Source organism: Helobdella robusta (assembly GCF_000326865.2).
Source record: "Helobdella robusta unplaced genomic scaffold HELROscaffold_20, whole genome shotgun sequence".
NCBI lineage: Eukaryota > Metazoa > Annelida > Clitellata > Rhynchobdellida > Glossiphoniidae > Helobdella > Helobdella robusta.
The window spans coordinates 2,896,333-2,920,335 of record NW_008704084.1 but is presented as its reverse complement, the minus strand read 5'-3'; the positions used below and the strand labels follow the sequence as shown (position 1 = coordinate 2,920,335).

Sequence of the window (24,003 nt, the reverse complement as noted above, 5' to 3'; positions counted from 1 at the left end):
CATGGTTAACATTTGCAGAAAATTTATCATTAAAACAGTTACATAAGCATAAATCATCAGTAATCAAGTCATTAATGTTCTGTCTAAAAAAAATGACAAATCGCAAAAAATAATGGTTTTGGTTTGAGACCCATATAAGATTTTAGAATGTTCCAAGTTTTTCTACCATTTTTCATTACTTTATTAAATAGATAATAATAATGCAGGTTCTCTGAAATTTAGCAAAGTTTTAAAAATAAATTTTTATATTTAATATACCTTAAACTATCAGATAATGCATTTGATTTTAGAAACCAATTATACAAAAGGTTTTTTGTTTTTGAAGATATTAAACCATTCGTAATCCATAGCTGGTTTTTATTTTTGTGTGATGAATTTGATGAATTACAATATTGCAAAACAGCACGATTTAAAATATTAATAAAAAATGAAAATGCCGCATCTATATCAAAACAGTTAAACGGAGGATTCCAATCAAAATTATTAAGAAACATATTTAAATTACGAATATTATTATTACAAAATTAAACGAATGATTAAATAAATTAGAAGTTAATAAAGGAGTATTAAGATTGAAAAAAGTAAAAATAGGAAAGTGATCGGACAGAGAAGAACTGATAACGCCAGATTTATGAGGAAAAAGATTATTAGTAAAAATATTATCAATCAGTGATGCAGTAGAAGCAGAATAAAGAATAAAAATTAAACGAATACATTAATTTAATAAATTCAATATTATTATTATTGCGATCGTTATTTATTAAATTTATATTAAAATCACCTACAAAATAAACATATTTGCATGAGTTTGGAATTTTCAACAAAAGAGATTGCAAATCATATATAAAAGTTAATAAGTCGTTGTTAGGAGGACGATAAATAACGTATAATAAATAATTTTGACCATATGTTTAACAATTCGATAATAAGCAATTCAAAAGAAGGAAAACAATAAAGAAGGTCGTCACGAACAACATGTTTTAAAAAATTAGAAACAAACATTCCAACACCACCACCAACAATATGGCTACGATTATTACAAACATTAATAAGAGTAACAAGTTCTGACATTTTGTTGTATAAACTTCTACTGTTTAAGTGTAGAATTGAAAAAACGTTGTAAAGTTGATGAACTTATCTATCTTTTCTGGAAGTATGAGAGGAGAATTGTTGACGATATCATTGAAAAAATTTAAATCTGGATCGATAGAATTTATATTAATATTTTTATCACGATTGACATTATTATAGTTAAATGATAAAGATGAATCTGAATTAGCCAATCATAGTGTTAGTCGATTGAGAGACAGAGTTGGCAGCAGGTTGAAACTTTTGAGAATCGAAAAAGCACCATTCATGGAGGATGACATTATTTGGCTAATTTTCTTCATTCATCACGATGTCAAAGTCTGATTCAAAGAACAATATTCGAAAAGGTGCACTTGTTCTGACGTCAGTATCTTAAGTTTTACCGTTATTACCTATTTGATTTTTTTATTAAATACAGATTTAGCTAGTGGAATGCATGAAATTGCATTTACATCTAAAGATATTAAATGATTGAGAACATCGTCGGAGGTGCATTGGTCCAGCTTACCAACATAGACCATTTTTTCCGTGGTTCTGTTTTCATAGATTTTAAATTCGACGAACAGTTTCTTTTTTTTACCAATGACTTTTTTAATTTGTTCAATTCATTGTTTGAGATGAACTGCTGATGGTTCGATATTTGTTGCAACTGGTGGTAACATTCTTGATTTTATTCTATTTTTGCTGCGTTCAACCAACGTAAAATTGTCATCATTTTCAATTAATTGCGCATCATATATATATATATATATATATATATATATATATATATATATATATATATATATATATATATAAGTAAACCATTCCATTTTAATAAAACAGATAATAAAAAAAAAATACTAATTCAATTTCAAACAACGTGCGTAATATTAGCAAAAACTTGTTGAATATATATATTATTTTTTCCTTATGTTTGATTTTAATTTAAAATTAAATTAACCTGAAAAAGTTAGTTAAATCTGAAATCATTTCATATCTTGATTATTAATTTTATAATTTTATTCTTATATTTATAATTCCTTTCCTTTATCTAATATCTTCATAATCTATCTCTATGTCTTTTTTCAATTATCGCCTGGTCTGATTCTGTTTTTTAAAGTTAATTCTTCTAAATTTGTATTAATTTGTTTTAACAAATTTAAACACTCTATTACTATTCCTCCTATTATTTTACCTGATTCTAAAACTCACTATGGTCTTCCTGATTCTACACTCTATCCTTTAAGTAAAGCTTTTAACTCCGCTGCTCGTCTAGTTGCTCGTGCCTGTTTCTTTTCTCATATATCTTCATATCTTGTTCTCTTGCACTGGTTACCTATAAAATACAGAATAATTTTTAAAATTTGCACTTTTGTGTGTAAGTCTCAATCTAAATTATTCCCTAAGTACTTATCAGAAATATTTATTGAACCTAAACGCCCCGGTTTACGATCGTCTTCATATTCTCAGTTCTTCTTAACTCGTGTTAGACACTCTTTTGCTAAATCTGCATTTGCTTTTTCTGGCCCTTTTCTCTGGAACTCTCTACCTACTTCTTTGACTACTTCTCTATCACTTACGAAGTTCAGAGCGGATCTCAAGACCCATCTGTTTTCAAAATTCATTGAGGAGCGCTGTTGAACATCGTGGAAATAGCGCTTTATAAGCTAATTGATGATTGATTGATAGATAACCGTCGGTCGGTTAGCCATACTGGGAGTGACGATGTTAAAAACAACAAAATGTGACGTTTTTATGGACAGCCCCTAACGGTTTGTAAAAGCTTCACAATTGTCCTAATGTTGAACAGATCTCTTGCTTTTTCACGTTCATTCCGTCAATTCCTGCGTTGGATGAGCTCGTTGGTGAACTCCATTACAGTCGTTCTGCCTTATTATTAATTTGTTTTCTTTATTAATTTTGGGGAGCAAATAAAAAATTGTATTGTATTGTCAGGCGTCTCTGACGCTATGGTTAGGGCGCTGCACAAATGACATTATTATTAAATTATTATTATAGTATTATTTAGATATATAGGTCGGTCGTCAGATGGTCGTTTCGATAACATCAGGAACTATTAATCGTTAGAAAGCCAACGCTCGTTAAACAGCTAAGGAAACCGCGGGAGTTTATAAACAAATAAGATAAATAAATGAATAATTTTATTTCCACAAAGAATTTTACTTGAAGTTACCCGTCTGATCTACTAACATTTTTATGTTTCTGGATATCGAGAAGTCGTGTTGCTTATAATATAATTTTATAAAATTACAGTTACAAAATTTGTAGATTCATTAACACAGATTAACATTAAATTAAAATTAAATAACTATTAACTCATAACTGTAACTGGTTTCAGATTTAACTAAATTACTAAAACTAAACTAATACTAACTTTTTCAGGTTAATTCATTTTTGAATTAAAAATAAGGAAAAATATACTTTTTTTTTATATATATAACAACCCTTATTTATTTATTTATTAAATGCTGATTGGCTTCTTAAATTATATTAAGACTTTTTTGACAGCAGTGCGCTCATTAGATTAATTAACATTAAAAAGATTATCATTAGATTATGATTAGACATTAAAATTGGTATTTTTGGCAAATGCTCAAAATCAAAGAGCTGTTAGATTTGGCTTACTGGATGTGGGGATGCCTTATAATTGTTTTAAGCCAGGTACTTTAGCAATGAATTTTCAGCAACAATTGCTCACTTTACTTTTTGCTATAATTAATAAGTTCATTGATAAATTATATTAATTAAACTTAAAAAAAATTAAATAGTACAAAAACAAGTGGTAATAATATGAGCATTAGGGAAAAATTTATTTTATATGAAAAACATTAGCTATTCCTTTAATTTTTTAAGTATTTAGTTTTTGTTTGGCAAAATCCTAGAACAGTGCCTGCAACACAAGAAATAAGTTTGAATGAGTGAGTCTGAGTACACATGATTGAAAAGCATAAAAATACTCTTAGACAGAAATGAGAAATTTTAATTTAAAAGGAATTCCTAACCTAACCCTATCATATTTTTTATACTACAAATTACAATAACTTATTAATGTGTAATTAATTTGTTTTCAATTCAATTGCAAACCCTTTTTTCTACTAAGTAATTAATTAGTTAATTATTTATTTTAACTTAATTAACTGAATATTTAAAAAATATTAAATAAAATTTTTATTGTAATTTGATTTTAAACAATTCAGTTGTGTTTGTAAGCTTTTAAAAACCAATAGTTTAGAAAATGTAGTGTAGATTTCACTTAGTCACCTACAACAGATCTCATTTTTAACCTCTTCAATTTCTATTTGCTGAGGATTAACTGAGGATCTCCATAAAAATGCTCTAAATCTAAAAAAAGCCCTATTAAATAGACTCCTATTAAAGATGATTGGGTTAGGCCTTGAGGGAAAGAGCCTAAGTTGCAAGAAGCCAAATTGTATTTTAAGCTGTAAATTATATAAAGAGCTTTCAAACGACAAAAAAAGATGATTTTTTTATAGTTAAACTTTTGAATGTTGGTGGGTTAAAAATGTTGAAGAGCTGGAAAGTTTCATATATAGGTTGTATGGGGCTCAGAAGCAATTTAATTTTAAATGTGGCCTTCAGTTGAAAATGTCCGATCACTCCTATTTTAGAGCTTAAATATTTACTAAACAAGTTTTTTATGCGATAAATGGTTAAAAGTTTATAGTGATGTTTGAAACTACAGTGGTAAAGCTTAGACGTTAAGAGTAGCTGAACTAACTTTAGCATCATGGCTGAAACATTAGTATTTTATAAAGAAAGATTCAAGAACCTAAACCTCTATATACATTAAAAATTAAGCATTGTACTCTCAAAGCCCATTTTTGGATGAGTTTAGTTAAAATACTATGTATTAAACTAGGGAACAGCATGCAGAATTATGCCTGTTAAAAAAAAGAGACCAAATATTGCCATTGTGTTGGGGTATTATTTGTTGCACCCTGGAGATGCCTGTCAAGCATAACAATCTCATATCAGTTTGGCTATACATACGCCAGAAAAAGATACTAAATACGCATAAATAGATATAAATATTTCTTTCATGCATTTGCATATCTATAATTAAAACATAGTTAAAATGAATAAAATCTTTAAAAAATGAATAAATATTTACTAATAAACTATAAAAATGTGAAAATTGTAAAATTAGATGAGTTTGATGAATATGTTCAAGGAAACTAAAGAATGAGACCAGACTCTAGAGCACATGGTATGCGTTCAAGGGTCTGTATAAGTATTCAAATTATCAAGTGACTTTGATTTTTTGAAATTTTCTGATGCAGTTATATAGCACTATATTCATAAATTAATAATAGCAAATGTTTTTTATTTTTTGGACAAATATTGATTCAAATTTTATTTTATAGCTTTGAATATGAAATTTTTCACTCCTGAAATATCCTGGCATGGTCGAGATCCACTGTACAGTGTAGATCTGCAGCCAATTGATGGAAACATTCAGCGTTTAGCAACATGTGGCATGGATATCAACATTATGGTAAACTTGTTCTTTTAAAAATTTCAACTAAATTTTTGAAACATGTCATTTTGGTGTGAAAAATTTAAATTTTTTTGATTAAAAAATGTAATTTTATAATCTGTTATGCTATGTTATGTCTAATTCAAACAACAGTCGTTTCAATAAAACTTTGCATTAGTGAATATTTGAAAGTTTTTCTTTTCTAGAGGTTGGAAATTATCAATGATACCAATGTCAATGAAACTAACTGATTTTCGATCAGTTTACATAATTTTTTGCTTGCAGGATATTTGTTGCACTAAGTCAAATAGTTAAGGGCTAGCCAAACTGGGGAAGAATAACGTTTGGTTTGGCATTATTAACAAAGCCCAGAAAGCCAGTGTAACCAGTGTCTAGTTTTTTATTATCATGTTTTTTTTATTTTATCTTTATAGCACTGCTTACAGAACTAATCAATCAATCTTCGTTTAGTGTCCAGAGACCCAGTTCCCCGAGGTAGGATGTTGTTTTCTTTGCCATCAACTTTTTGCACCAAATTAGACAATCAGTTGTATCCATTTCATTTAAATTTAGAGCTTTCATGTCTTGCTCGATTGTTTGGGACGTGTGCCAGGTACTTCAACATCCGCAAGAGGAGTTATGGCACTGTTTCCACTTTGTTTGACATGACCAAACCACCGCAGACGGTGTTGCCGGCATTCGTCCTTTATATCATCTAAACCAGCACGACGCAGGATTTCGGTAGATTTGATGTGGTCCTTCAGACTAATTTGTTGCATCCATCAGAGCATTTTCATATCGGTTCGTTGAAGTTGTTGTTTCAGTTTGGTTGTCATTGGCCATGTTTCTGCAACAACACCGGACGTATCACTGATTTATAAAGTTTTGATTGTATTGGTAATGGGATGTCATGCTGCATCAATACAGAGGCAAGGAGATGCTATTTATTCCAGGCTGCACGTATGAGTGCTTGAACGGCAGCTTTAGCTGTTCCAGTACAATCCAAAACATTCCTTAGATATTGAAACGATGTGACTTTTTCTACCTTAATGGCTTCAAAAACATTGCTATTTCGAACTAAGGTAAACAAAAATGAGTTAAGAATTATAAAATTTTAATAGATTAGTTTTTGGTAATTTTAAAATCCTACCTCTGGAAACTGGGTCTCTGGACGCTAAACGAAGATTGATTGATTGATAGTTTTTGGTGATTTTACGATATTATTGACGTGCAAATAAATGATTTGGTTTAAAAGTTATGTTTTTATATTTTTTGTGTGTTGAGATACGGCTCCATGTTTAAAGGAAGCTTCATCAAGAATGATACCCAGAGCTAAAAATAGGAATGAAAAAGTATTTCAGAGGTATTATATTTGTAAACAAACTGAGTGGCGAGATGGTGTAATGGTTAAGTTGTCTGGCATGTTCAAATTATGTTGGTCTCCTACCATCGCATCCAATGTGTGTGTTGTGTTGATTCGTGAGTGTTTACATACTGTGTGTTTGTTGATTCCTCTGAGAAATACTAAAGATAGAATTGAAATAAAATAATAATGAAATAAATTGATTAGAGTTAGGATGGTCTGGTGCTGAGCCTACTGAGTTGCAAAATAGGAAGTTGTTGAGAAAGAAATTGCTATGAAGATGCAAACTACATACTAAACTACATTTAACGTTTGCTTCAACGCCTGATTGATGACATAACGCAAAATATAATGTTTTATTGCTTACATGTATTTTGTTACATCTAAAATGTCATTTCATTTACAATATATTTTAGGTAGTAACAGTTCATTTGCATAGTTTAATTTGTAAAATTTAATTTGTTTATAGATTTGGAAAGTAGACCTGAATAGTAATGATCTTGCTCGCATTTCTTACTTATCTACATTGTCCAGGCATTCAAAGACAGTAAATGTTGTCAGATTTTCACCAGATGGTAAAGCTCATTTAATTTTGTATTTTTTATCAATTTTTACGTACTATTTGTCTTGTTAATTTCTTCGCCATCTGATGTTGTAGGCTTCTCTTTTAACTATCTTTTCACTTTGTTCTTATTTCAAGGCTATCGAACTTATGCTCTTATGTCCATATTGTCCCATATTTCTATTTGATTAATATAAATAGTATTTTGAATTATAAATTAAAAATTAGGAAATAATAATATTTTTTTCCTTATGAATATAAAAACAACGACAACAACAATGCAAAAAATAATGTACATCAAGAGTGGGCAAACTTTGTTGTGAGCGCCACTTTGAAAACTGTTTAACCTTTGGAGGGCCGCACATATATATGTATGTATATATATATCCTTGCCATGTATGAACGCTGTTGTTGGAAAATAGAAGCAGAAGAAGTTTAAGTTTATGGAATCTTAAATTTAGTATGAGTACTCACAAAAAAGAAAAATCGTATGGGATTTCCCAAAGCATTCGAATATTGAGAGATCTACACGGCAGGAGTGAGATGCCTCAGGTCACTCAGGTGACCCATGTCACTGTAAAACTTGGATCTTGGAATTAGGTGCATTGTCTGGAATGAACATAGAAGTTACTGAAGCACTATTGAGGAAAAGAGATATTTGTCGTTTGCAAGAAGTTCGGTAGAGGAATCAAGGAGCCAGACTAAGTAGCTGAAAGAAAATTATAGATGGTTTTCGCCAGGAAATGATAAAGCTGTGAAGCAGGAGTGGAAATAATGGTAAGTGAAAAGGAAAAGTTATTGAAGGTACACAAATTTTTAAAAGTTAAGTCAAGAATTGAAAACGCTTCAATAATAGCATAATAAATATGGTTTTTTGCGTAAATGACCTGAAAATTTTTTCTAAAAACATTTACTGCAACGTGAGTAGCAAAACATAGATTGTTTCATGTTTATTTTAACATTTAATTTTTTTGCAGGAAAGTTATTAGCCTCAGGTGGAGATGGTAAGCCTTTTTGTTGTTTAACTGTATTCAATATTAACTCAAAACGTCTTTACAAAATAGATTCCTTGATTATGTTGTGGCAACTTACTACACATGAACCTGCGAACCCAGCATTTGATTGTGATGGCGTAATTCCCTCTGAAAGCTGGACTGTAGTTAAATGCCTCAGGTTTAAAGGTTTTGTTATCTAATTACTTAATGTTTCGAAAATTAGATTTGTATTACAGCGGCGTTTTAAGTTAAACTCAAAACTGATATTTTAAAATTTATGTAGGGTTTTACCAGATCTTAGATCAATATCAATGCATCAGAATTTACAGATAGTAAAAATTTAAGAACTCAAAACCATTCCAGCAAGCTAGTTGGGGATGCACCGGGGCCGGACTTGGCCGGATTTAAAATTCAAAAACTGGCCGGGGCCGGATTTTAGTTACCATTTTACATACCTTAGAAAAAATACTCACATTTGCGGTTATCTCGGCTTCAGCTGTTTCAGTACAATCCAGAACATCCCCTAGATATTGAAACGATGTGACTTTCTCTACCTTAATTGCTTCAAAAACGAATTTGTTGTTGTGGATTGATGCAAGCAGGACAAACAAAATTGGACACTTTAGATAAAGTACCAATTAGTTTTGAACAACGTTTGTGACACCACTGGTTACACTGCTGGCACTTGATTGAATTGTTACCTACACCAGCTTTACAAACTGAACAGGGCCATCGTCCAGTAGCTGTGGATTGGATGGGTTCACCAGTGTTCATTGCTTTGGTTTTGCTGATGTTGACTTTGAATCCATGATCGGCCAGTCTGGTGTTCCAATCTTCAAACATCTGTGCTGCATTTTGCTCAGACGTTGCTGTTAAAACGATATCATCAGCATATACTAGATTCCAAATGTCACTAGTGCGTATCGGCTTTGTGATTTCTTCCATCACAGTTATAAATAACAGTGGACTGAGAATCGAGCCTTGGTGAACTCCAACGCCGATGTCAAATGCATCTGTGTTTCCAACCGTTGTGCTGACAAGAGTCTTAGTATTCGTATACATTTCCATCACAAGTCGAACAAGATATTCTGGAATGAGTTGTCGACGTAGACTCCACCTGATTGCTTCACGGGTAACTCGATCAAATGCTTTTTCAAGGTCTAAAAAATGTGTGATAGTTGTTGATGCTTTGCGAGGTACTTCTCTTGCAGTTGCCGAAGGATTTGAATTGCATCAATTGTTGATTTTCCCGCTAGGAAACCAAATTGATAATTTCCTATTGTGATGAACAACGTTAATCTTCTCTCAATGATTTTCTCGACAATTTTCAGGGAGTGTTCTAACAGACGTATATCCCGATATGATGAACAGTTCAATGGATCACCTTTGCCTTTGTATAGCGAAACTGTCATGCTATAGTTCCATTCAGTCGGCATTGAGCATTTTCTCCACACTTCACCGCAAAGTTGTAGTAACGTTTGGATACCTGCAGTACCAGATGCTTTGATAATGTTATATTATTTACACTGCTATACAAAATTCAACTAAAAGTGACGCATCCAATCCTGTGCATCTGGCAGGCATGAGAAAGTTCCGATGAGAAGAGTTGAACATCTCTTGCAACGTTTGTGAAAAATTTGACTGTTGTAATAATGATCTGTAAAATTAGTGCGATGCTTGTGTGTGTGTGTGTGTGTGTGTGTGTGTGTGTGTGTGTGTGTGTGTGTGTGTGTGGTCTTCTTTTTATATATTCAGCATGGCAAGTTATAGAAGAGTTGTTAGCGAACTGTTGTATTTTTCTGTGTAATTGATGACAAGTTATTTATTGTGAACACAAAGGAATTCTATTCATTTCAACATATGACTAATTTGTTTATAAGTTGTTAAAAATCCAAAAAATAAAAAATTGTCTTCACTAAATATGTCTAGAAAAGGTAAAAGTAATTTGTTGGACGGCATTAACATATGAGAGCACTTAAAGTTGAATTATGTTAGTTCTTGTTCGTCAAAAATTTCTAACAAGGAAAACCGGATTAAACTAGATTTTAAAAGGAATTAAAAGAAATAAATGTCAATTTGCAAATGAAATTTAGCCAAATTGTCAAAGGAAATGACTGAATTAACTGCATCAAAATGCAAGTCTAATGATTGACTAATGAGAAAACCCGCAACAATTCTTACAGCTTCAAACAATTTTAATTTCAATGTTTTTATTATTTTACATCATATATTTGTGTTTGTGTTTGTGCGTGTGTGTTTATTGAATCATTTATTTATTTTTAGCCTTGAAGGTGTAAGCAGCAGTTTACAAAAAAAACATTCTATTTCATTGTGTTTTAATTATGAATAGTTTTATTTCCTTTAACTGCGTTTGAAGGAGCCATTTGGAGGACGTGTACGATGTGGGTTGGTCGAAAGATGGCAGTCAGTTGCTGTCGGGCTCTGTCGACAACGTTGCCATACTTTGGGACGTCAAAAAAGGTTGGTCTTAATTATTCAAATTGTTCAGATGCAAGAACTTTTGTCATTGTCAGCATTTGAGCTGTACCTGATTTAAATTTTCTGTTAACAATGAGTGACTGAGTAATAGGCCGCGGGAGTAATTTGGATGTTATCATTTTCTTGGAGGAATGAAATGTCAACCATCCCATTTTTCACTCTATTTTGATTGAAGTTAGTTTTTAAAAAACGCATTTTGAAAGAGTTTCACAAGCCGATGAGGTGTTGTTCATGTGAGTAAGGTGGGCTGATGAGGTGTTGTTCGTGTGAGTAAGGTAGGTGGACCAGGCACGTTATTATCACTAAAGTTGATGTCACGAATCTTCAACACGTTAAATTTGAAATAATGGTCAACTATACTTCTGATTGTGGCAGCGAAGGAGAGGCTGATAATTGATAATAAATTTGAAATATAAATGTTTTCAACTGTTTCAGGCGTGAAGCTGCACATTTTTTCATCTCATAGAAGTTATGTCCAGGGGGTGGGATTTGATCCATTAAGCCGTTATTTAGTCACTTTCAGTTGCGATAGGTAATGCATTTTTTTCTTAATATTTGATCTTTGATAAAGTTGGTTGTTTTTTCAATAGTTGTAATGAATCGATAATGAATACGTTGTCTATCTTCGCTCTACAGGTCCATGAAAGTTTACCAAAATGTAGATTACAAATTGTTGCATGACGTTCGAAAAATTTCGTTAGGAGGCAAAGAATTCAAAATCTTTCATGATGATTCCATGAAATCATTCTTCCGAAGGTTGTCGTATAGTCCTGACGGTCAGCTGTTAGTGGTGCCATCTGGAATTATCGAAATAACATCAAACACCAGTGACAACCAGGCAAATACTATCATCAACACCACTTACCTCTTCTCTAGAAGAGATCTATCAAAGTATTTTTTTATTCAAAATATTTTGGTATAGAACAATAAAATGATTTAATACTTTTTTAACTACAGACTCATGGAATGTACACTTGTGTATGGACATATAAATATATTATACACTAATATTATTATCGCGTTAACTTTGCTACTTGTTTCTCAATTAATTATTTAAGCAAAGCCACTGATTGGCTCTATTTTTGGTGCTCTCCTCAACGCCTCCATAACATTCCACATCGTTTTTCTTAACTGAGTGTGGACATCTCGTCTTACTGAATCTTCGGTCAACGTGTAAAAATTTCAAATGATAAATACTTTAAAGATAATGAGGATGGAATATGAAATACTTTTCATTAAAAATTTTAACCAAGCTCGCTGAGTTTCTTATAATAGCTAATTTAACTTAACTTCAAAATATCAGAAAAATCAATTATTTAAGCTAGTTTGATTGTTAAATCAAATAAAACAGCTTAAATCAATTGGCCACATGGATGTAAAAGTTTTCAACTATCATTTCTCTTACCAGACCTCTCCTACACTTCCCAGTTCCTCATTCTTGTAAAGCCACATTGGCGGTCAGATTCTGCCCCATTATCTTCAAGTTGCGAGATTTCAACAAAAGTAAAGGTTGGATTATTCAACTTTGACCTATAATTACGATCACAACAATGTATGCAGATGTTTGTAATTAGATCAATAACTCAATTTTTACTCCAGTTGACTCAGCCGATGAGAGATTTGAATCAATCTTGAAGTTTGTTTTTTTTGTGTGCTACATTTAAATTTTTTGTTTTATTATTGTTATTGTTGTTAGTACACTATCAAATGGTTCTCAAAATGGAACTCATGTTGAGCTGAAACCTCTGCACTCAAGCCTGATGCCTGCAACAGAGCAGACCCATCGTTTTTGATCGCATCCATGGATGGTGGTGGTCTGTCTTCTGAGAGGAATGTCCCATTAAATGTATACATAATCTCTGAAATTATGTTTAGTGTTGATATTCTGCAAGTTGCTTTCATGTCAAGTGAGAAAGATAAAAGTTAATTTGGAAAGAGTTTAAAAATTTGAATGGTGTTAAGATTTTGCGTATAACTAAACAAGCAAATTATTTATCAGTACCTCAACTCCTGATTACAACGTGTTTCAATCCATCCTACAAGATTTAAGAATAGTCAGTCGGTTTCATTGCATGAGCTTGCTAGGAACATGAATAAAATCTCGAAGGTTTCAGTAGCGGTTCAGATAAATTTTGTTGTGATCACGTCAGGAAAGGCTTTCTGACCAAAACTGATGAGTGCTGCATTTGCTTCAGAAACAAATGTAAAGAACGATCGGATGGATGTCTTAAGGATAAAAATGCATGCTTTATTCTCACGAGTTTGTACCAAAAAACAATGAACATGCTTTTAAAGTTCAAGATGACCAGAGAACTAATAAAATTAAAGCATCAAACCTGTTGATAAATTTATAGATATGCTAGTGACAAACTTTGAGGTTGCCACACCGTTTAAAAATAGGTAAAAATCGTACCAGTTTTGCATTTTAGAACTAATCTTTCATTGTTTTGTAGTCATGTGGAAATTCATTTGATGACCAGCGTCGATTTTCTACAAAATTCTAGAGTCTCTTGTAGTAATAGATCATGTTTTATGCTTAGCAAAGGATTTATTTTTTAACGGTCAGTTTGGTTTCATGCTAGGTCTTTCCGCAGTTTCACAACTTTCAAAATTTCTGGAAGATACTACTGAGGCTGTAGATCTTGGTCATGAAGCCAACATGGTTTATAGGAATCAGGAAAAAACTTTGAAAGGGTTTCTCAATAGGTCTTTGCTCTCACTTCAACAGTGTGCCGTCAACAATATGACATTTAAAATGTGTTGGAAATTATATCGCTGACAGGATGCTGTAAGTGAACTTGAATGATGCGTTGTTAGAACCAAGTGCGGTTTTCAGTAAAGAATGGCAGGGCAACGTTCTATCCTACCGCTGTTTCTAATTTGTATAAACAATATTTCATCATTCCGTCACATTATTTTGCATTTTGATGAATGAATAAAATAATTTATTTGACCACAACAAAATTTAAATTAAACAAAGTAGTATTTTATGCAAATAATGACGATGGCTCTAAGAAGCAATGAAGTTGAAACAGCTGATGGAGAGAGGTTCCACTAAATCAGGCTTCGCCTCGACTATTCTGAATTGCAGCAGATTTATCATTCCAACCGCCACAGGTTGGAATGATATTGGATCTTGGCATAATTTTATCAACGACAAATTGAAGTTTAAACATCCCATATTGAAAATGGTTCACAAAGTAAACCTCATGCTAGGTGTTGTATCAGACATTTTATGGAAGTTTCAGAAGAGTGTTTGTAATTTTGTTCAAGTCATTTAACTCAGTATTAAAACGTTACAGAATTTGATAGGAGCATACTAAAAAATTACAAAAATGTGCGACACTCGGCAGACTTTGAGTCTTGCTTACAAGGACAGTTTGAATAAAATCTTGCTTTTTCTCTTATGCAGACGTTAAAGAGCCTATCTTATTATGTTATACAGAACTATGCAATGCGTTGTGAATTTTCAGCTAATGTTATTGTTTTCACGCGACGATGGTCTGCCACAAAAATTTCTACAAATTTTACAAATTTCACAAAGTAGTATGAGATTAAAAGATTGAAATAAGTTGGTGGCGAAAATGTTTAAAAATCTTAGGACAAATTGTTTTGAAGAGAGTATGCATTCTTAGTTTATCAAAACTGTATCCCATGCCATATCTCTCTGCCGTTTATATCTTAAAACGTGTTTATTTATGTTTGATCTGTGAGCTTTTTGTTGTACATAATTATTTTTCTGCGATATTATTGTTACGGACATATATCAATTTTATTTCATCGATAAATGTGAACCTTTTATTTAGATTGGTGTGGTTAAATTTAATTGTGTTGAAGAATATTTTTTTTTAGTTAATTTTTTTATATTTTAACTCGCTCGTGCTGTTAAACATGTGTATGATCATTCTACCTTTTAATTTTTTAACACGGTGGCATCACTCAAAATACTCAATGATGCAGGCTGCCGCATAGATTTGTATTTGCAGTTGCCACCGAAAATTCAATTCTAATTTATGACACTCAGCAGCCAACTCCCATGTTCTCCGTCTCCAACGTGCACTACGATATCCTTAGTGACCTGACTTGGTATGCTTCCGTTCTATTATTATATTGATGATGATGATGGTAGTGATGATGATGATAGTGATAATGGTAATCATGTAAATAAAAATAACTTAATATTAAAATAATATTATTATTATTGATGATGGTGATAGCAATAGTAATACGGCTGCATGGAGCACCAATTGCGTCGTTGCATATATATTAATTATCATATAGACTGTTGCTCGCGGAGCTCCGTTGTCAAAATGAGGATGGCGTGCGGTGAATTAAAAAAAGCGATTTGGTATCATCGAATTTGTTTTTAGTCAAGACGTCGTGTTTGTGTGGTTTTTTAGTGGATATTGTTGGCTGCTTAAATTATAAAATACTGAATTGAACGAAATGAACTTAACCGGGTGTTTGAGATTACTTATCTAATAAATTTTATGGAAAGATGTCAACCACGTATTTGGCGTTTTTTAATTACAAGTTTAATCTTTGCTTTCATTCATCCATTGGCTCACTGTATTAACTGCATTTTCACATTATATGTGCCGTTGACTTGTTCTTTAAACCGGAGCCTTTTGAAATTAAGGGGCTCCCAAAAATGATGTGTGTGTGTGTACTCTTATCAATGTGATGTGTTGATTCAGGTCGTCCGATGGCAGGCTGTTGATTGCATCCTCCGTTGATGGCTACTGCACCTTGATAAGATTTCTTGATGGGGATTTGGGTGAAGTGATCAGTAGTAACATAACACCTGAACAGTTTTGTGTTGCTGAATCAATGGAAATTGTACAAAATGATCAGGTTGGATTTTAATTTGACTGTTTATTTTTAATCACAAATATGTTGTTTTGACAGATTTTTTGGAATGACTTCATCTACTGTTATATTTGTTAACGATTCATTCCACGGATCAGATCAGTTTGAATGATTATTTTGAGTTATTTTCAATAAATTTTTTCTATATCAAAAATATCCTAGCTCATCAGTAATTTAGCTCAAGCATTTTTTTCCACTGATTTTATAGCACATCTTTCCATCTTTCAGATTCTGTTTTTAAACATGTTCCATCAGCTTGTTAGATTCTCAGTGTTGCATGCACATCTTTCACCAGCAACATAGTTCCCTGACCATTCATATTCTTTGTTTCGATGGTATATAACTATTGACAATTTTAGTCCTCAGATAGGTTTCAATTGAATGAGCAGTCTTGCTGAACGGATAAAGGGTCATGGATGTCTTATTTCGTCAGTCCCCGAAATGTGTTGGAAATTTCTCAAGGGTTCTTTTTGGTGTAAACTTCTGCTATTACTTTATCTGTTACATAACCTGGTGTTTTTCCGATAGATTTGTTTTCTTCAACTCATCCTTCATCCAGATTTGAAATAAATGTATTTGAGGCGCATCTTACCTAAACCCTTTCTCAGCAGAAAAACTGTCTATGTTTCGTTTGAACATTTGCTTGATGAGTGATTTCATGAAATATACAGAGCTGCGTAGTTTGGGAACTAACGTGTTTAGAAATCTTTGCATGGTCATCTTAGTGGTGCTCAAAATCATGTCACGCTTCAAACAAACTGGAAATGCTGTAATAATTTTTATTTTAATCAGAATTCAGGACTGCCATCAGAAGATGTATTGCTTTCAAAAGTACTGGAAAAACCAAAGACATCACAAACGCCATCTTCAAAGTCACTGACTTCAAATGCTCAATCGTCAGCAGGATCGATTGGCAAGGTACAACACACCAATGATCCACAAGCCAAAGTGCCCAGAAGAGTAACTGTTACAACTCTGGTCCCGTTAACTTAAATTTTATCATACAGATTAATTGCACAACAATTATAATAAATACATAATATGACGCAAACTTCAATTTCGTAGTTATCTTCTCCTCATTAAATTAATTTTGTCAAAGGAAACTTCGATGTTAAGACATTTATTTAGATCAGCAACTTGTACATTTTTCTGAATGAAAATAAAAAGCAAAGTGAGTTGTTGCAGATTAAGAACATTTTGAACTTGTTGATCAAGTGCCTTGAAATGATAATACAATTCTATAAAAATTATCAGTTTTTTTTATAAACTATTAAATATTCTGTACAAAGCATTAACCTCGTAAAATGAAAAATCATAATTTTAAAAAACAAAAAATTATTTTTGCCGTTATTCGCTAAGACACAATTTTTGGTTCGTCCCACGTGCACATTAAAAAGCTGGAAACGTAATGTTTAAACACGCTGCACTTTTTGCAAGTTTTTATGCCGCATCTGTAGTTGAGAACACGACTTTGAGAATCCCTGCCTCTGCAATATTTCAGTCCACATGGGTACCATTCAACGCACACGGTTAAGTGACAAATACATGGAGAAGTCTCGGTAGATGTGTGCGAACATGCTGAATGATTTCCATTTATGTCGGGAAGTTTTTTCATTGATTCCTCTAACAGGCTGTAGTTTTTGTTCATAACTGAAAATTAAAAATACAACACTGACTATGCATGAATTTTGAGCCATTTTTAAAACTTGACGCTAAGTTTTGTTTGTCGGCTTTATACTTTTAACTCGAACTTATATAACATTAATAACTTAATAACTTTTATAACCTATATAATAATGAGTGACTTAAAAACTCATAAACATCACCACTACATTTAACAATAAATAAGTGGTCCATTCCATTTTATGGAAGAAAAAAACTCTAAGGGTGGACAATGCTGTGCCATTAAATATTGAGCAAGACAATCAGAGGATTTGCATAGATTCCCGTCATTTTAATGCAATAAGAATTTTTTATTTCTCCAAGAAGTACTGGATATTAAAAGGATTAATTCACGTCTCATGTGGATCAAGCTTCGCATAGAAAAGCAAACAATGATTATTTTTTCTGCATACGCACCACAGACAAGCGAATCAGAAGAGATGAAAAATGACTTCTGGGCTGCATTTTCTGACACCATCTCAACAATACCAAAATCTGAAACAATCCTGATTGAAGGCGATCTCAATGGTCACGTTGGAGAGAAAACAGATGGTTTTGACAATGTACATGGCGGTTTTGGCTATGGAAAACGGAATGAAGATGGCAACCGCATCCTTGAGTTTGCAGAAAGTCACGGGTTTTGTTTACTGAACACATATTTTAGAAAGAGGTTGGAACATCTAATAACATACAAAAGTGGACCATCAGCCACGCAAATTGATTTCTTCGCTGCGAAGCAACCACACCGAAGGCTGTTCAAAAACGTCAAAGTTATACCTGGCGAATCATGTGTCGCCCAACATAGACTCCTTGTGGCAGACCTGGTTGTCGAACTGTCAAAACATAAGTCTAAACAAATGCCTCGGAAAATCAAAACGTGGAAACTGAAAAGCAATGTTCATCGAGAAAAATTTCAACAGATTGTCGCCACACAGTTAGACCACCAATCGCAAGCCAGTACAGATTGGAGTACATACAAAACCATTTTGATGAACGCTGCAACTACAGTTTGTGGGAAAACTGGTACAAAACGTCAGCATGAACGTGACACTTGGTGGTGGAATGACAGTGTACAAAATGCAATAGCTGAAAAGAAAGTTGCATACAAGCAATGGCAAAAATCAAAGTCTGTTGATGACCATAAAATGTTCCGTGAGAAGAACAACAATGCAAGACGTCAAGTTGCACTGGCTCAGACAGATCAGTGCAGAGAGTGGCTCACTAAAAGCAAAGGTGAACAAATGAAATCTCTGTATCGTATAGCAAAACAAGCAAAGCGTACGAAAAAAGACATAGTTGGTGCCTCATGTATAAAAAATGACAAAAATGAGATGGTTCTTGAACAAGATGAGATCAAGCTACAGAGGAGAGAATACTTCAACCGTCTGTTAAACGAAACAAATCCAATCAATGTTAACTTTGACGCTCCACCCATCGAAGGTCCGATTCCAGACATCACTGTAGAGGAGCTTACAGAAGCTCTGAAAGCTATGAAGGATGGAAAGGCAGCAGGGCCCTCTGGACTCACAAATGACATTATCAAAGCATCTGGTACTGCAGGTATCCAAACGTTACTACAACTTTGCCGTGAAATCTGGAGAAATTGCTCAATGCCGACTGAATGGAACTATAGCATGACAGTTTCTCTATACAAAGGCAAGGTGATCCATTGAACTGTTCATCATATCGGGATATACGTCTGTTAGAACACTCCTTGAAAATTGTCGAGAAAATCATTGAGAGAAGATTAACGTCGTGCATCACAATCGGAAATTATCAATTTGGTTTTCTAGCGGGAAATCAACAATTGATGCAATTCACATCCTTCGGCAACTGCAAGAGAAGTACCTCGCAAAGCATCAACAACTATCACACATTTTTGTAGACCTTGAAAAAGCATTTGATCGAGTTACCCGTGAAGCAATCAGGTGGAGTCTACGTCGACAACTCATTCCAGAATATCTTGTTCGACTTGTGATGGAAATGTATACGAATACTAAGACTCTTGTCAGCACAACGGTTGGAAACACAGATGCATTTGACATCGGCGTTGGAGTTCACCAAGGCTCGATTCTCAGTCCACTGTTATTTATAACTGTGATGGAAGAAATCACAAAGCCGATACGCACTAGTGACATTTGGAATCTAGTATATGCTGATGATATCGTTTTAACAGCAACGTCTGAGCAAAATGCAGCACAGATGTTTGAAGATTGGAACACCAGACTGGCCGATCATGGATTCAAAGTCAACATCAGCAAAACCAAAGCAATGAACACTGGTGAACCCATCCAATCCACAGCTACTGAACGATGGCCCTGTTCAGTTTGTAAAGCTGGTGTAGGTAACAATTCAATCAAGTGTCAGCAGTGTAACCAGTGGTGTCACAAACGTTGTTCAAAAATAATTGGGACTCTATCTAAAGTGTCGGAAATCTTCCGAAATCTACCGAAATCTTGCGTCGTGCTGGTTTAGATGATATAAAGGACGAATGCCGGCAACACCGTCTGCGGTGGTTTGGTCATGTCAAACGAAGTGGAAACAGTGCCATAACATGCTAACCTCTCTTGCAGATGTTGAAGTACCTGGCACACGTCCCAAAGGCCGTCCAAAGAAGTCCTGGTCGCAAACAATCGAGCAAGACATGAAAGCTCTAAATTTAAATGAAATGGATACAACTGATCGTCTAATTTGGCGCAAAAAGTTGATGGCAAAGAGAACAACGTCCTACCTCGGGAAACCGGGTCTCTGGACGCAAAAGGAAGATTGATTGATATTATTTTTATTTTACTCTTCAAAGATTTTTCTGATTTATTCAACGCCTTCCAGATAGCAGAAAGACATCTCCCAAAGTCTATACTTCTAAGGACACCCACATCCTCAACTCAACCAGCAGTTCCTTCTATCAAACATCACAAAATTGTCCAGAATATTTGAGGTCTGAAAACTACAAAGGTAATGGTGTGTTTTTTAAATATCAAGTGACGCGTTTAAACAGTCGCATCAAACTTTAATTACTTTGTGCTAAGAGCTTAATGTCCGCTTGTTCTGCAAAAGTTGAATATTTCGCTGTTTTACACAAAGAATTGATATGCGGGCTAAGAAGGTGGGATGCTCTGGCATTTAACATAACGTCCATTGTGTATATGCTGGTGGGTAGTTGCTCTTCTGGGTGTCGCATGGCACTAGGATTTTTCTGTAATTGTAATATAAGTAATATTATCACGCATGATAGCCAAATGTTTCAGATGCTGCAAAAATAGTAATGCATACAAAGTTATCAATGAAGAAAAGGTTAAAGATTTGTGTAAATTCATACATAAAATGCATCAAACAAAGACCTCAGGACTAAAGACAAGTGAAAATAAATTTCTGTACCTATATTTGTCTATTATTTCGCAATGGGACAAATCTTTTCAAATAATTTTACCAATTTAATAACATGTAAAAAGTTGAATTAAATGAGGTCATTCAACAGGTTGTATTAGTAAATGCTAAAATTGAAAACTAATAAAGAGAAGCTGCACAAAACATTGCTTGCTCCAACTTTTAATTTTAATTCTTATTTCAATGATAATTCTAACCAGATTCATTAAACATTGACCGCATGACATTTGGCAAATTGACAATTAAATGCGCAAAATGTGTGCCGGCTCCAATCCCTGTTTTTTATTGCATTACATTGCAAAGAGAAATATTGGATTGTCCAACATGGTAAATAACATTGATGAATATGTGAATGTTACAAACTTGACGTAGTTTGGACATGGCATCTGAAGATATGAATTCATTTTTTGTAATTCGAGTAACGAAACAAAAATTTATGACACCAGTCTGAAACAGATCATCTTCAGGAAGTAGGGACAATTTAAATATCTGTAATTCCTAAAATTAAAAATTTCAATGATTAATTGCTTTTGCTAGAATGTTGAATGACATTAGTTAACATTGATGGTGAACATTTTTGGCATAATAACTAATATTTATTGTTATAATTTGAGAATATATAAACTACAGTAAAGCTGTAGAAAACAACCTAAGAGACAAAATATATTAATGCATAAGGTTTGAAAACTTAGTTAAAAAATCTACATTTTTATAATTCATAACGGAGAGTCTTTTGTAGGATAATGATCCAAGAGCCTCTGACTATTTGTATTGTATTGTATTTCTACTGTTTATACACCTACATTTCCAATATATAAAGCACACAATTTACCATACATGTTTTGCATATTTTCTTTTTCAAATATAATATTAAAGAATACTTCAGGACCAAAGTATGAATGTCATTTCTATAATTTTTTCCAAGCTACCTTTATTTCATTCTCAGCTGCTGTACCAGACCAGCCCATACCTTGTAAACAGTAAAGGGAAGTAAAAAAAAAAAAACAATAGTGCTATTTTCACAAAAAATAATATTTTTAGATACATACATCATACACCATATATAATTAATAGAAACTCTATTAATTAATTAAAGAAAAATACACATCAAATATCTATAAAAATAAAATATATAATTTATTTTATAATACAATCATCACTTGAGTTGAATTATGTTATTAACTTTTTTAACTGATCAACAGATTAACTCATTCTTATATTGACTGTTATGTTTTGCTGTTCTTCTTAAATTAATAAATACATTTCAACTTTTTCAGGCATTTGTGATATGCGATATATATATATATATATATATATATATATACATATATATATATATATATATATATATATAATAGTCATCAATAATTATAATATAACATGCCTAGATTAGAAGAAGCTCACGTTTTTGGAGTCCACAAAATGAGTGACTAAAGTACCGTCGGCAGTCATAAAATCCAAGCTTATCGTATCGTAAGTGGTGTTCGCTTCAATAAACTCTTTGAAGACATCGCCACCTTTATTTTTAGCGTTAATTATTAACTGACTGTTAGCTGAAAAAAATAAATATAAAGTGCAACAGAACAAGATTCGACAGAACATTGTGTACATGTTGATTTATTCACCACGTATGCGTCTAGGATGCGAATACTTAGGAGGAAGACCTTCTTGTTTTCTTTACATTTGTGTATAAAATTCACCGGCGTTTTGTCATTTATTAATTTTTTGTTCACATTTCAAATATTTTAAAATTTCAAATATAGAATATTAAAATATATTTATTGCTTTATCTAGTATATAAGTGTTGTGTACATACTATGTATATATATACTCATACTTATCAGGGCATACTTAATTTTTTTTTCATAGGTTTTTAAGATTTTTATTGGTCTATTTTCGTGGTAAATGTATAAAATTTTATTTAGAACCATTTACTTAGAATATCATCACCATTGATTAGTTGATTGATTGATATATCGAATAGTATAACGACCATATACTTAGTTGATTGATTAATTGATAAATCGAATAGTGTAACGACCATATACTTAGAATAGAATATAATAACGAATTTCCATAGTTGATAGCCCATATTCAGGGCATAACATAGATATAAATAAGAACTGCTAGATTTCTACATCTATAATCAATGGATAATTTAAACAACACACATTTGCGTGTGAAAATCAGGTGCTGTTTGTACGTCCGTAACACCAGTTTCATGAAAGTGATTTTCAAATTTCACGATCAACGACATATAAGTATGGAGTGCCGAAAGACTTTTGAGTAGAAATGGAGAAATTTAAGAAGTTAAAGAAATCATTAATGCATGATGCACATGCAAATTTAAAAACACGTGTTTTAACTTAAAAAAAAAATTTTGATTTTATTTGATCGAATAAATGTTAGCGAACTAATTTCGTTAAAGATATTCTGTCTGTGTTTTTAAATCATTTAAAAAATATTCTGACAGTAAATATTTTGTTATTTTACACTAATCGACACAATATTGTATGCTTAAAAAACTATTACATATATTTATTCATCGCAAAATTATAGTTAACACGCTGTATCAAAATATATTTACTAAATGACAATTTTACAACAGTTGTTAAAACCGTGTCTCGGTTTTAACTTATTTAAAAAATATTCCGACAATAAATATTTTATTATTTTACAAAATAATAGTGGTAGTAGATGTAGTGTAGTAGTAGTAGTAGTAGCATCTATAACGACGTGTTTGTTGTTGAAATCACAAATTGATTAGTCTGCTATGAGATAAATTTTAATGGTTATTTGCTGTCAGGGCACTAATTAACACAAGACTATAACAATTTGTGCATATGTGTGTATTTTATTTTTTTAAGTAGTAGTATTAGTAGTAGTAGTAGTAATAGTAGTAGTAGTAGTAGCATTGATAGCAGTTTTAGCGGCTATATAAGAAGATAAGAAGTAGTAGTAGTTATAGTGATAGTACGTAGTAGTCGTTGTATTAGTAGTGGTAGTTGTAATTGTGGTGGTAGTAGTAGTTGCTTTAGAAGTAGTAGATTTAATAGTAATTTCTTGAAGCTCACTG

The 24,003-nt window shown here is 32.5% G+C and overlaps 2 protein-coding genes across 2 annotated transcripts; one reads left to right on the top strand and one right to left on the bottom strand.

Annotated features, from left to right (window-relative positions):
• Positions 1 to 5,485: 5,485 nt before the first annotated feature.
• HELRODRAFT_77575 (hypothetical protein) lies at positions 5,486 to 15,875 on the top strand (the record flags this gene model as incomplete). Its single annotated transcript, XM_009018171.1, has 11 exons — positions 5,486 to 5,608; positions 7,423 to 7,528; positions 8,493 to 8,519; positions 8,580 to 8,688; positions 10,888 to 10,991; positions 11,445 to 11,541; positions 11,646 to 11,900; positions 12,418 to 12,512; positions 14,263 to 14,275; positions 14,970 to 15,095; positions 15,707 to 15,875. 11 exons carry the CDS (start codon positions 5,486 to 5,488, stop codon positions 15,873 to 15,875), a joined length of 1,224 nt encoding a protein of 407 aa, XP_009016419.1.
• A 1,357-nt stretch (positions 15,876 to 17,232) lies between these two features.
• On the bottom strand, positions 17,233 to 22,529 carry HELRODRAFT_77423 (hypothetical protein; the record flags this gene model as incomplete). Its single annotated transcript, XM_009018170.1, has 4 exons — positions 17,233 to 17,528; positions 20,559 to 20,736; positions 21,291 to 21,425; positions 22,332 to 22,529. 4 exons carry the CDS (start codon positions 22,527 to 22,529, stop codon positions 17,233 to 17,235), a joined length of 807 nt encoding a protein of 268 aa, XP_009016418.1.
• Between the last annotated feature and the right edge of the window lie 1,474 nt (positions 22,530 to 24,003).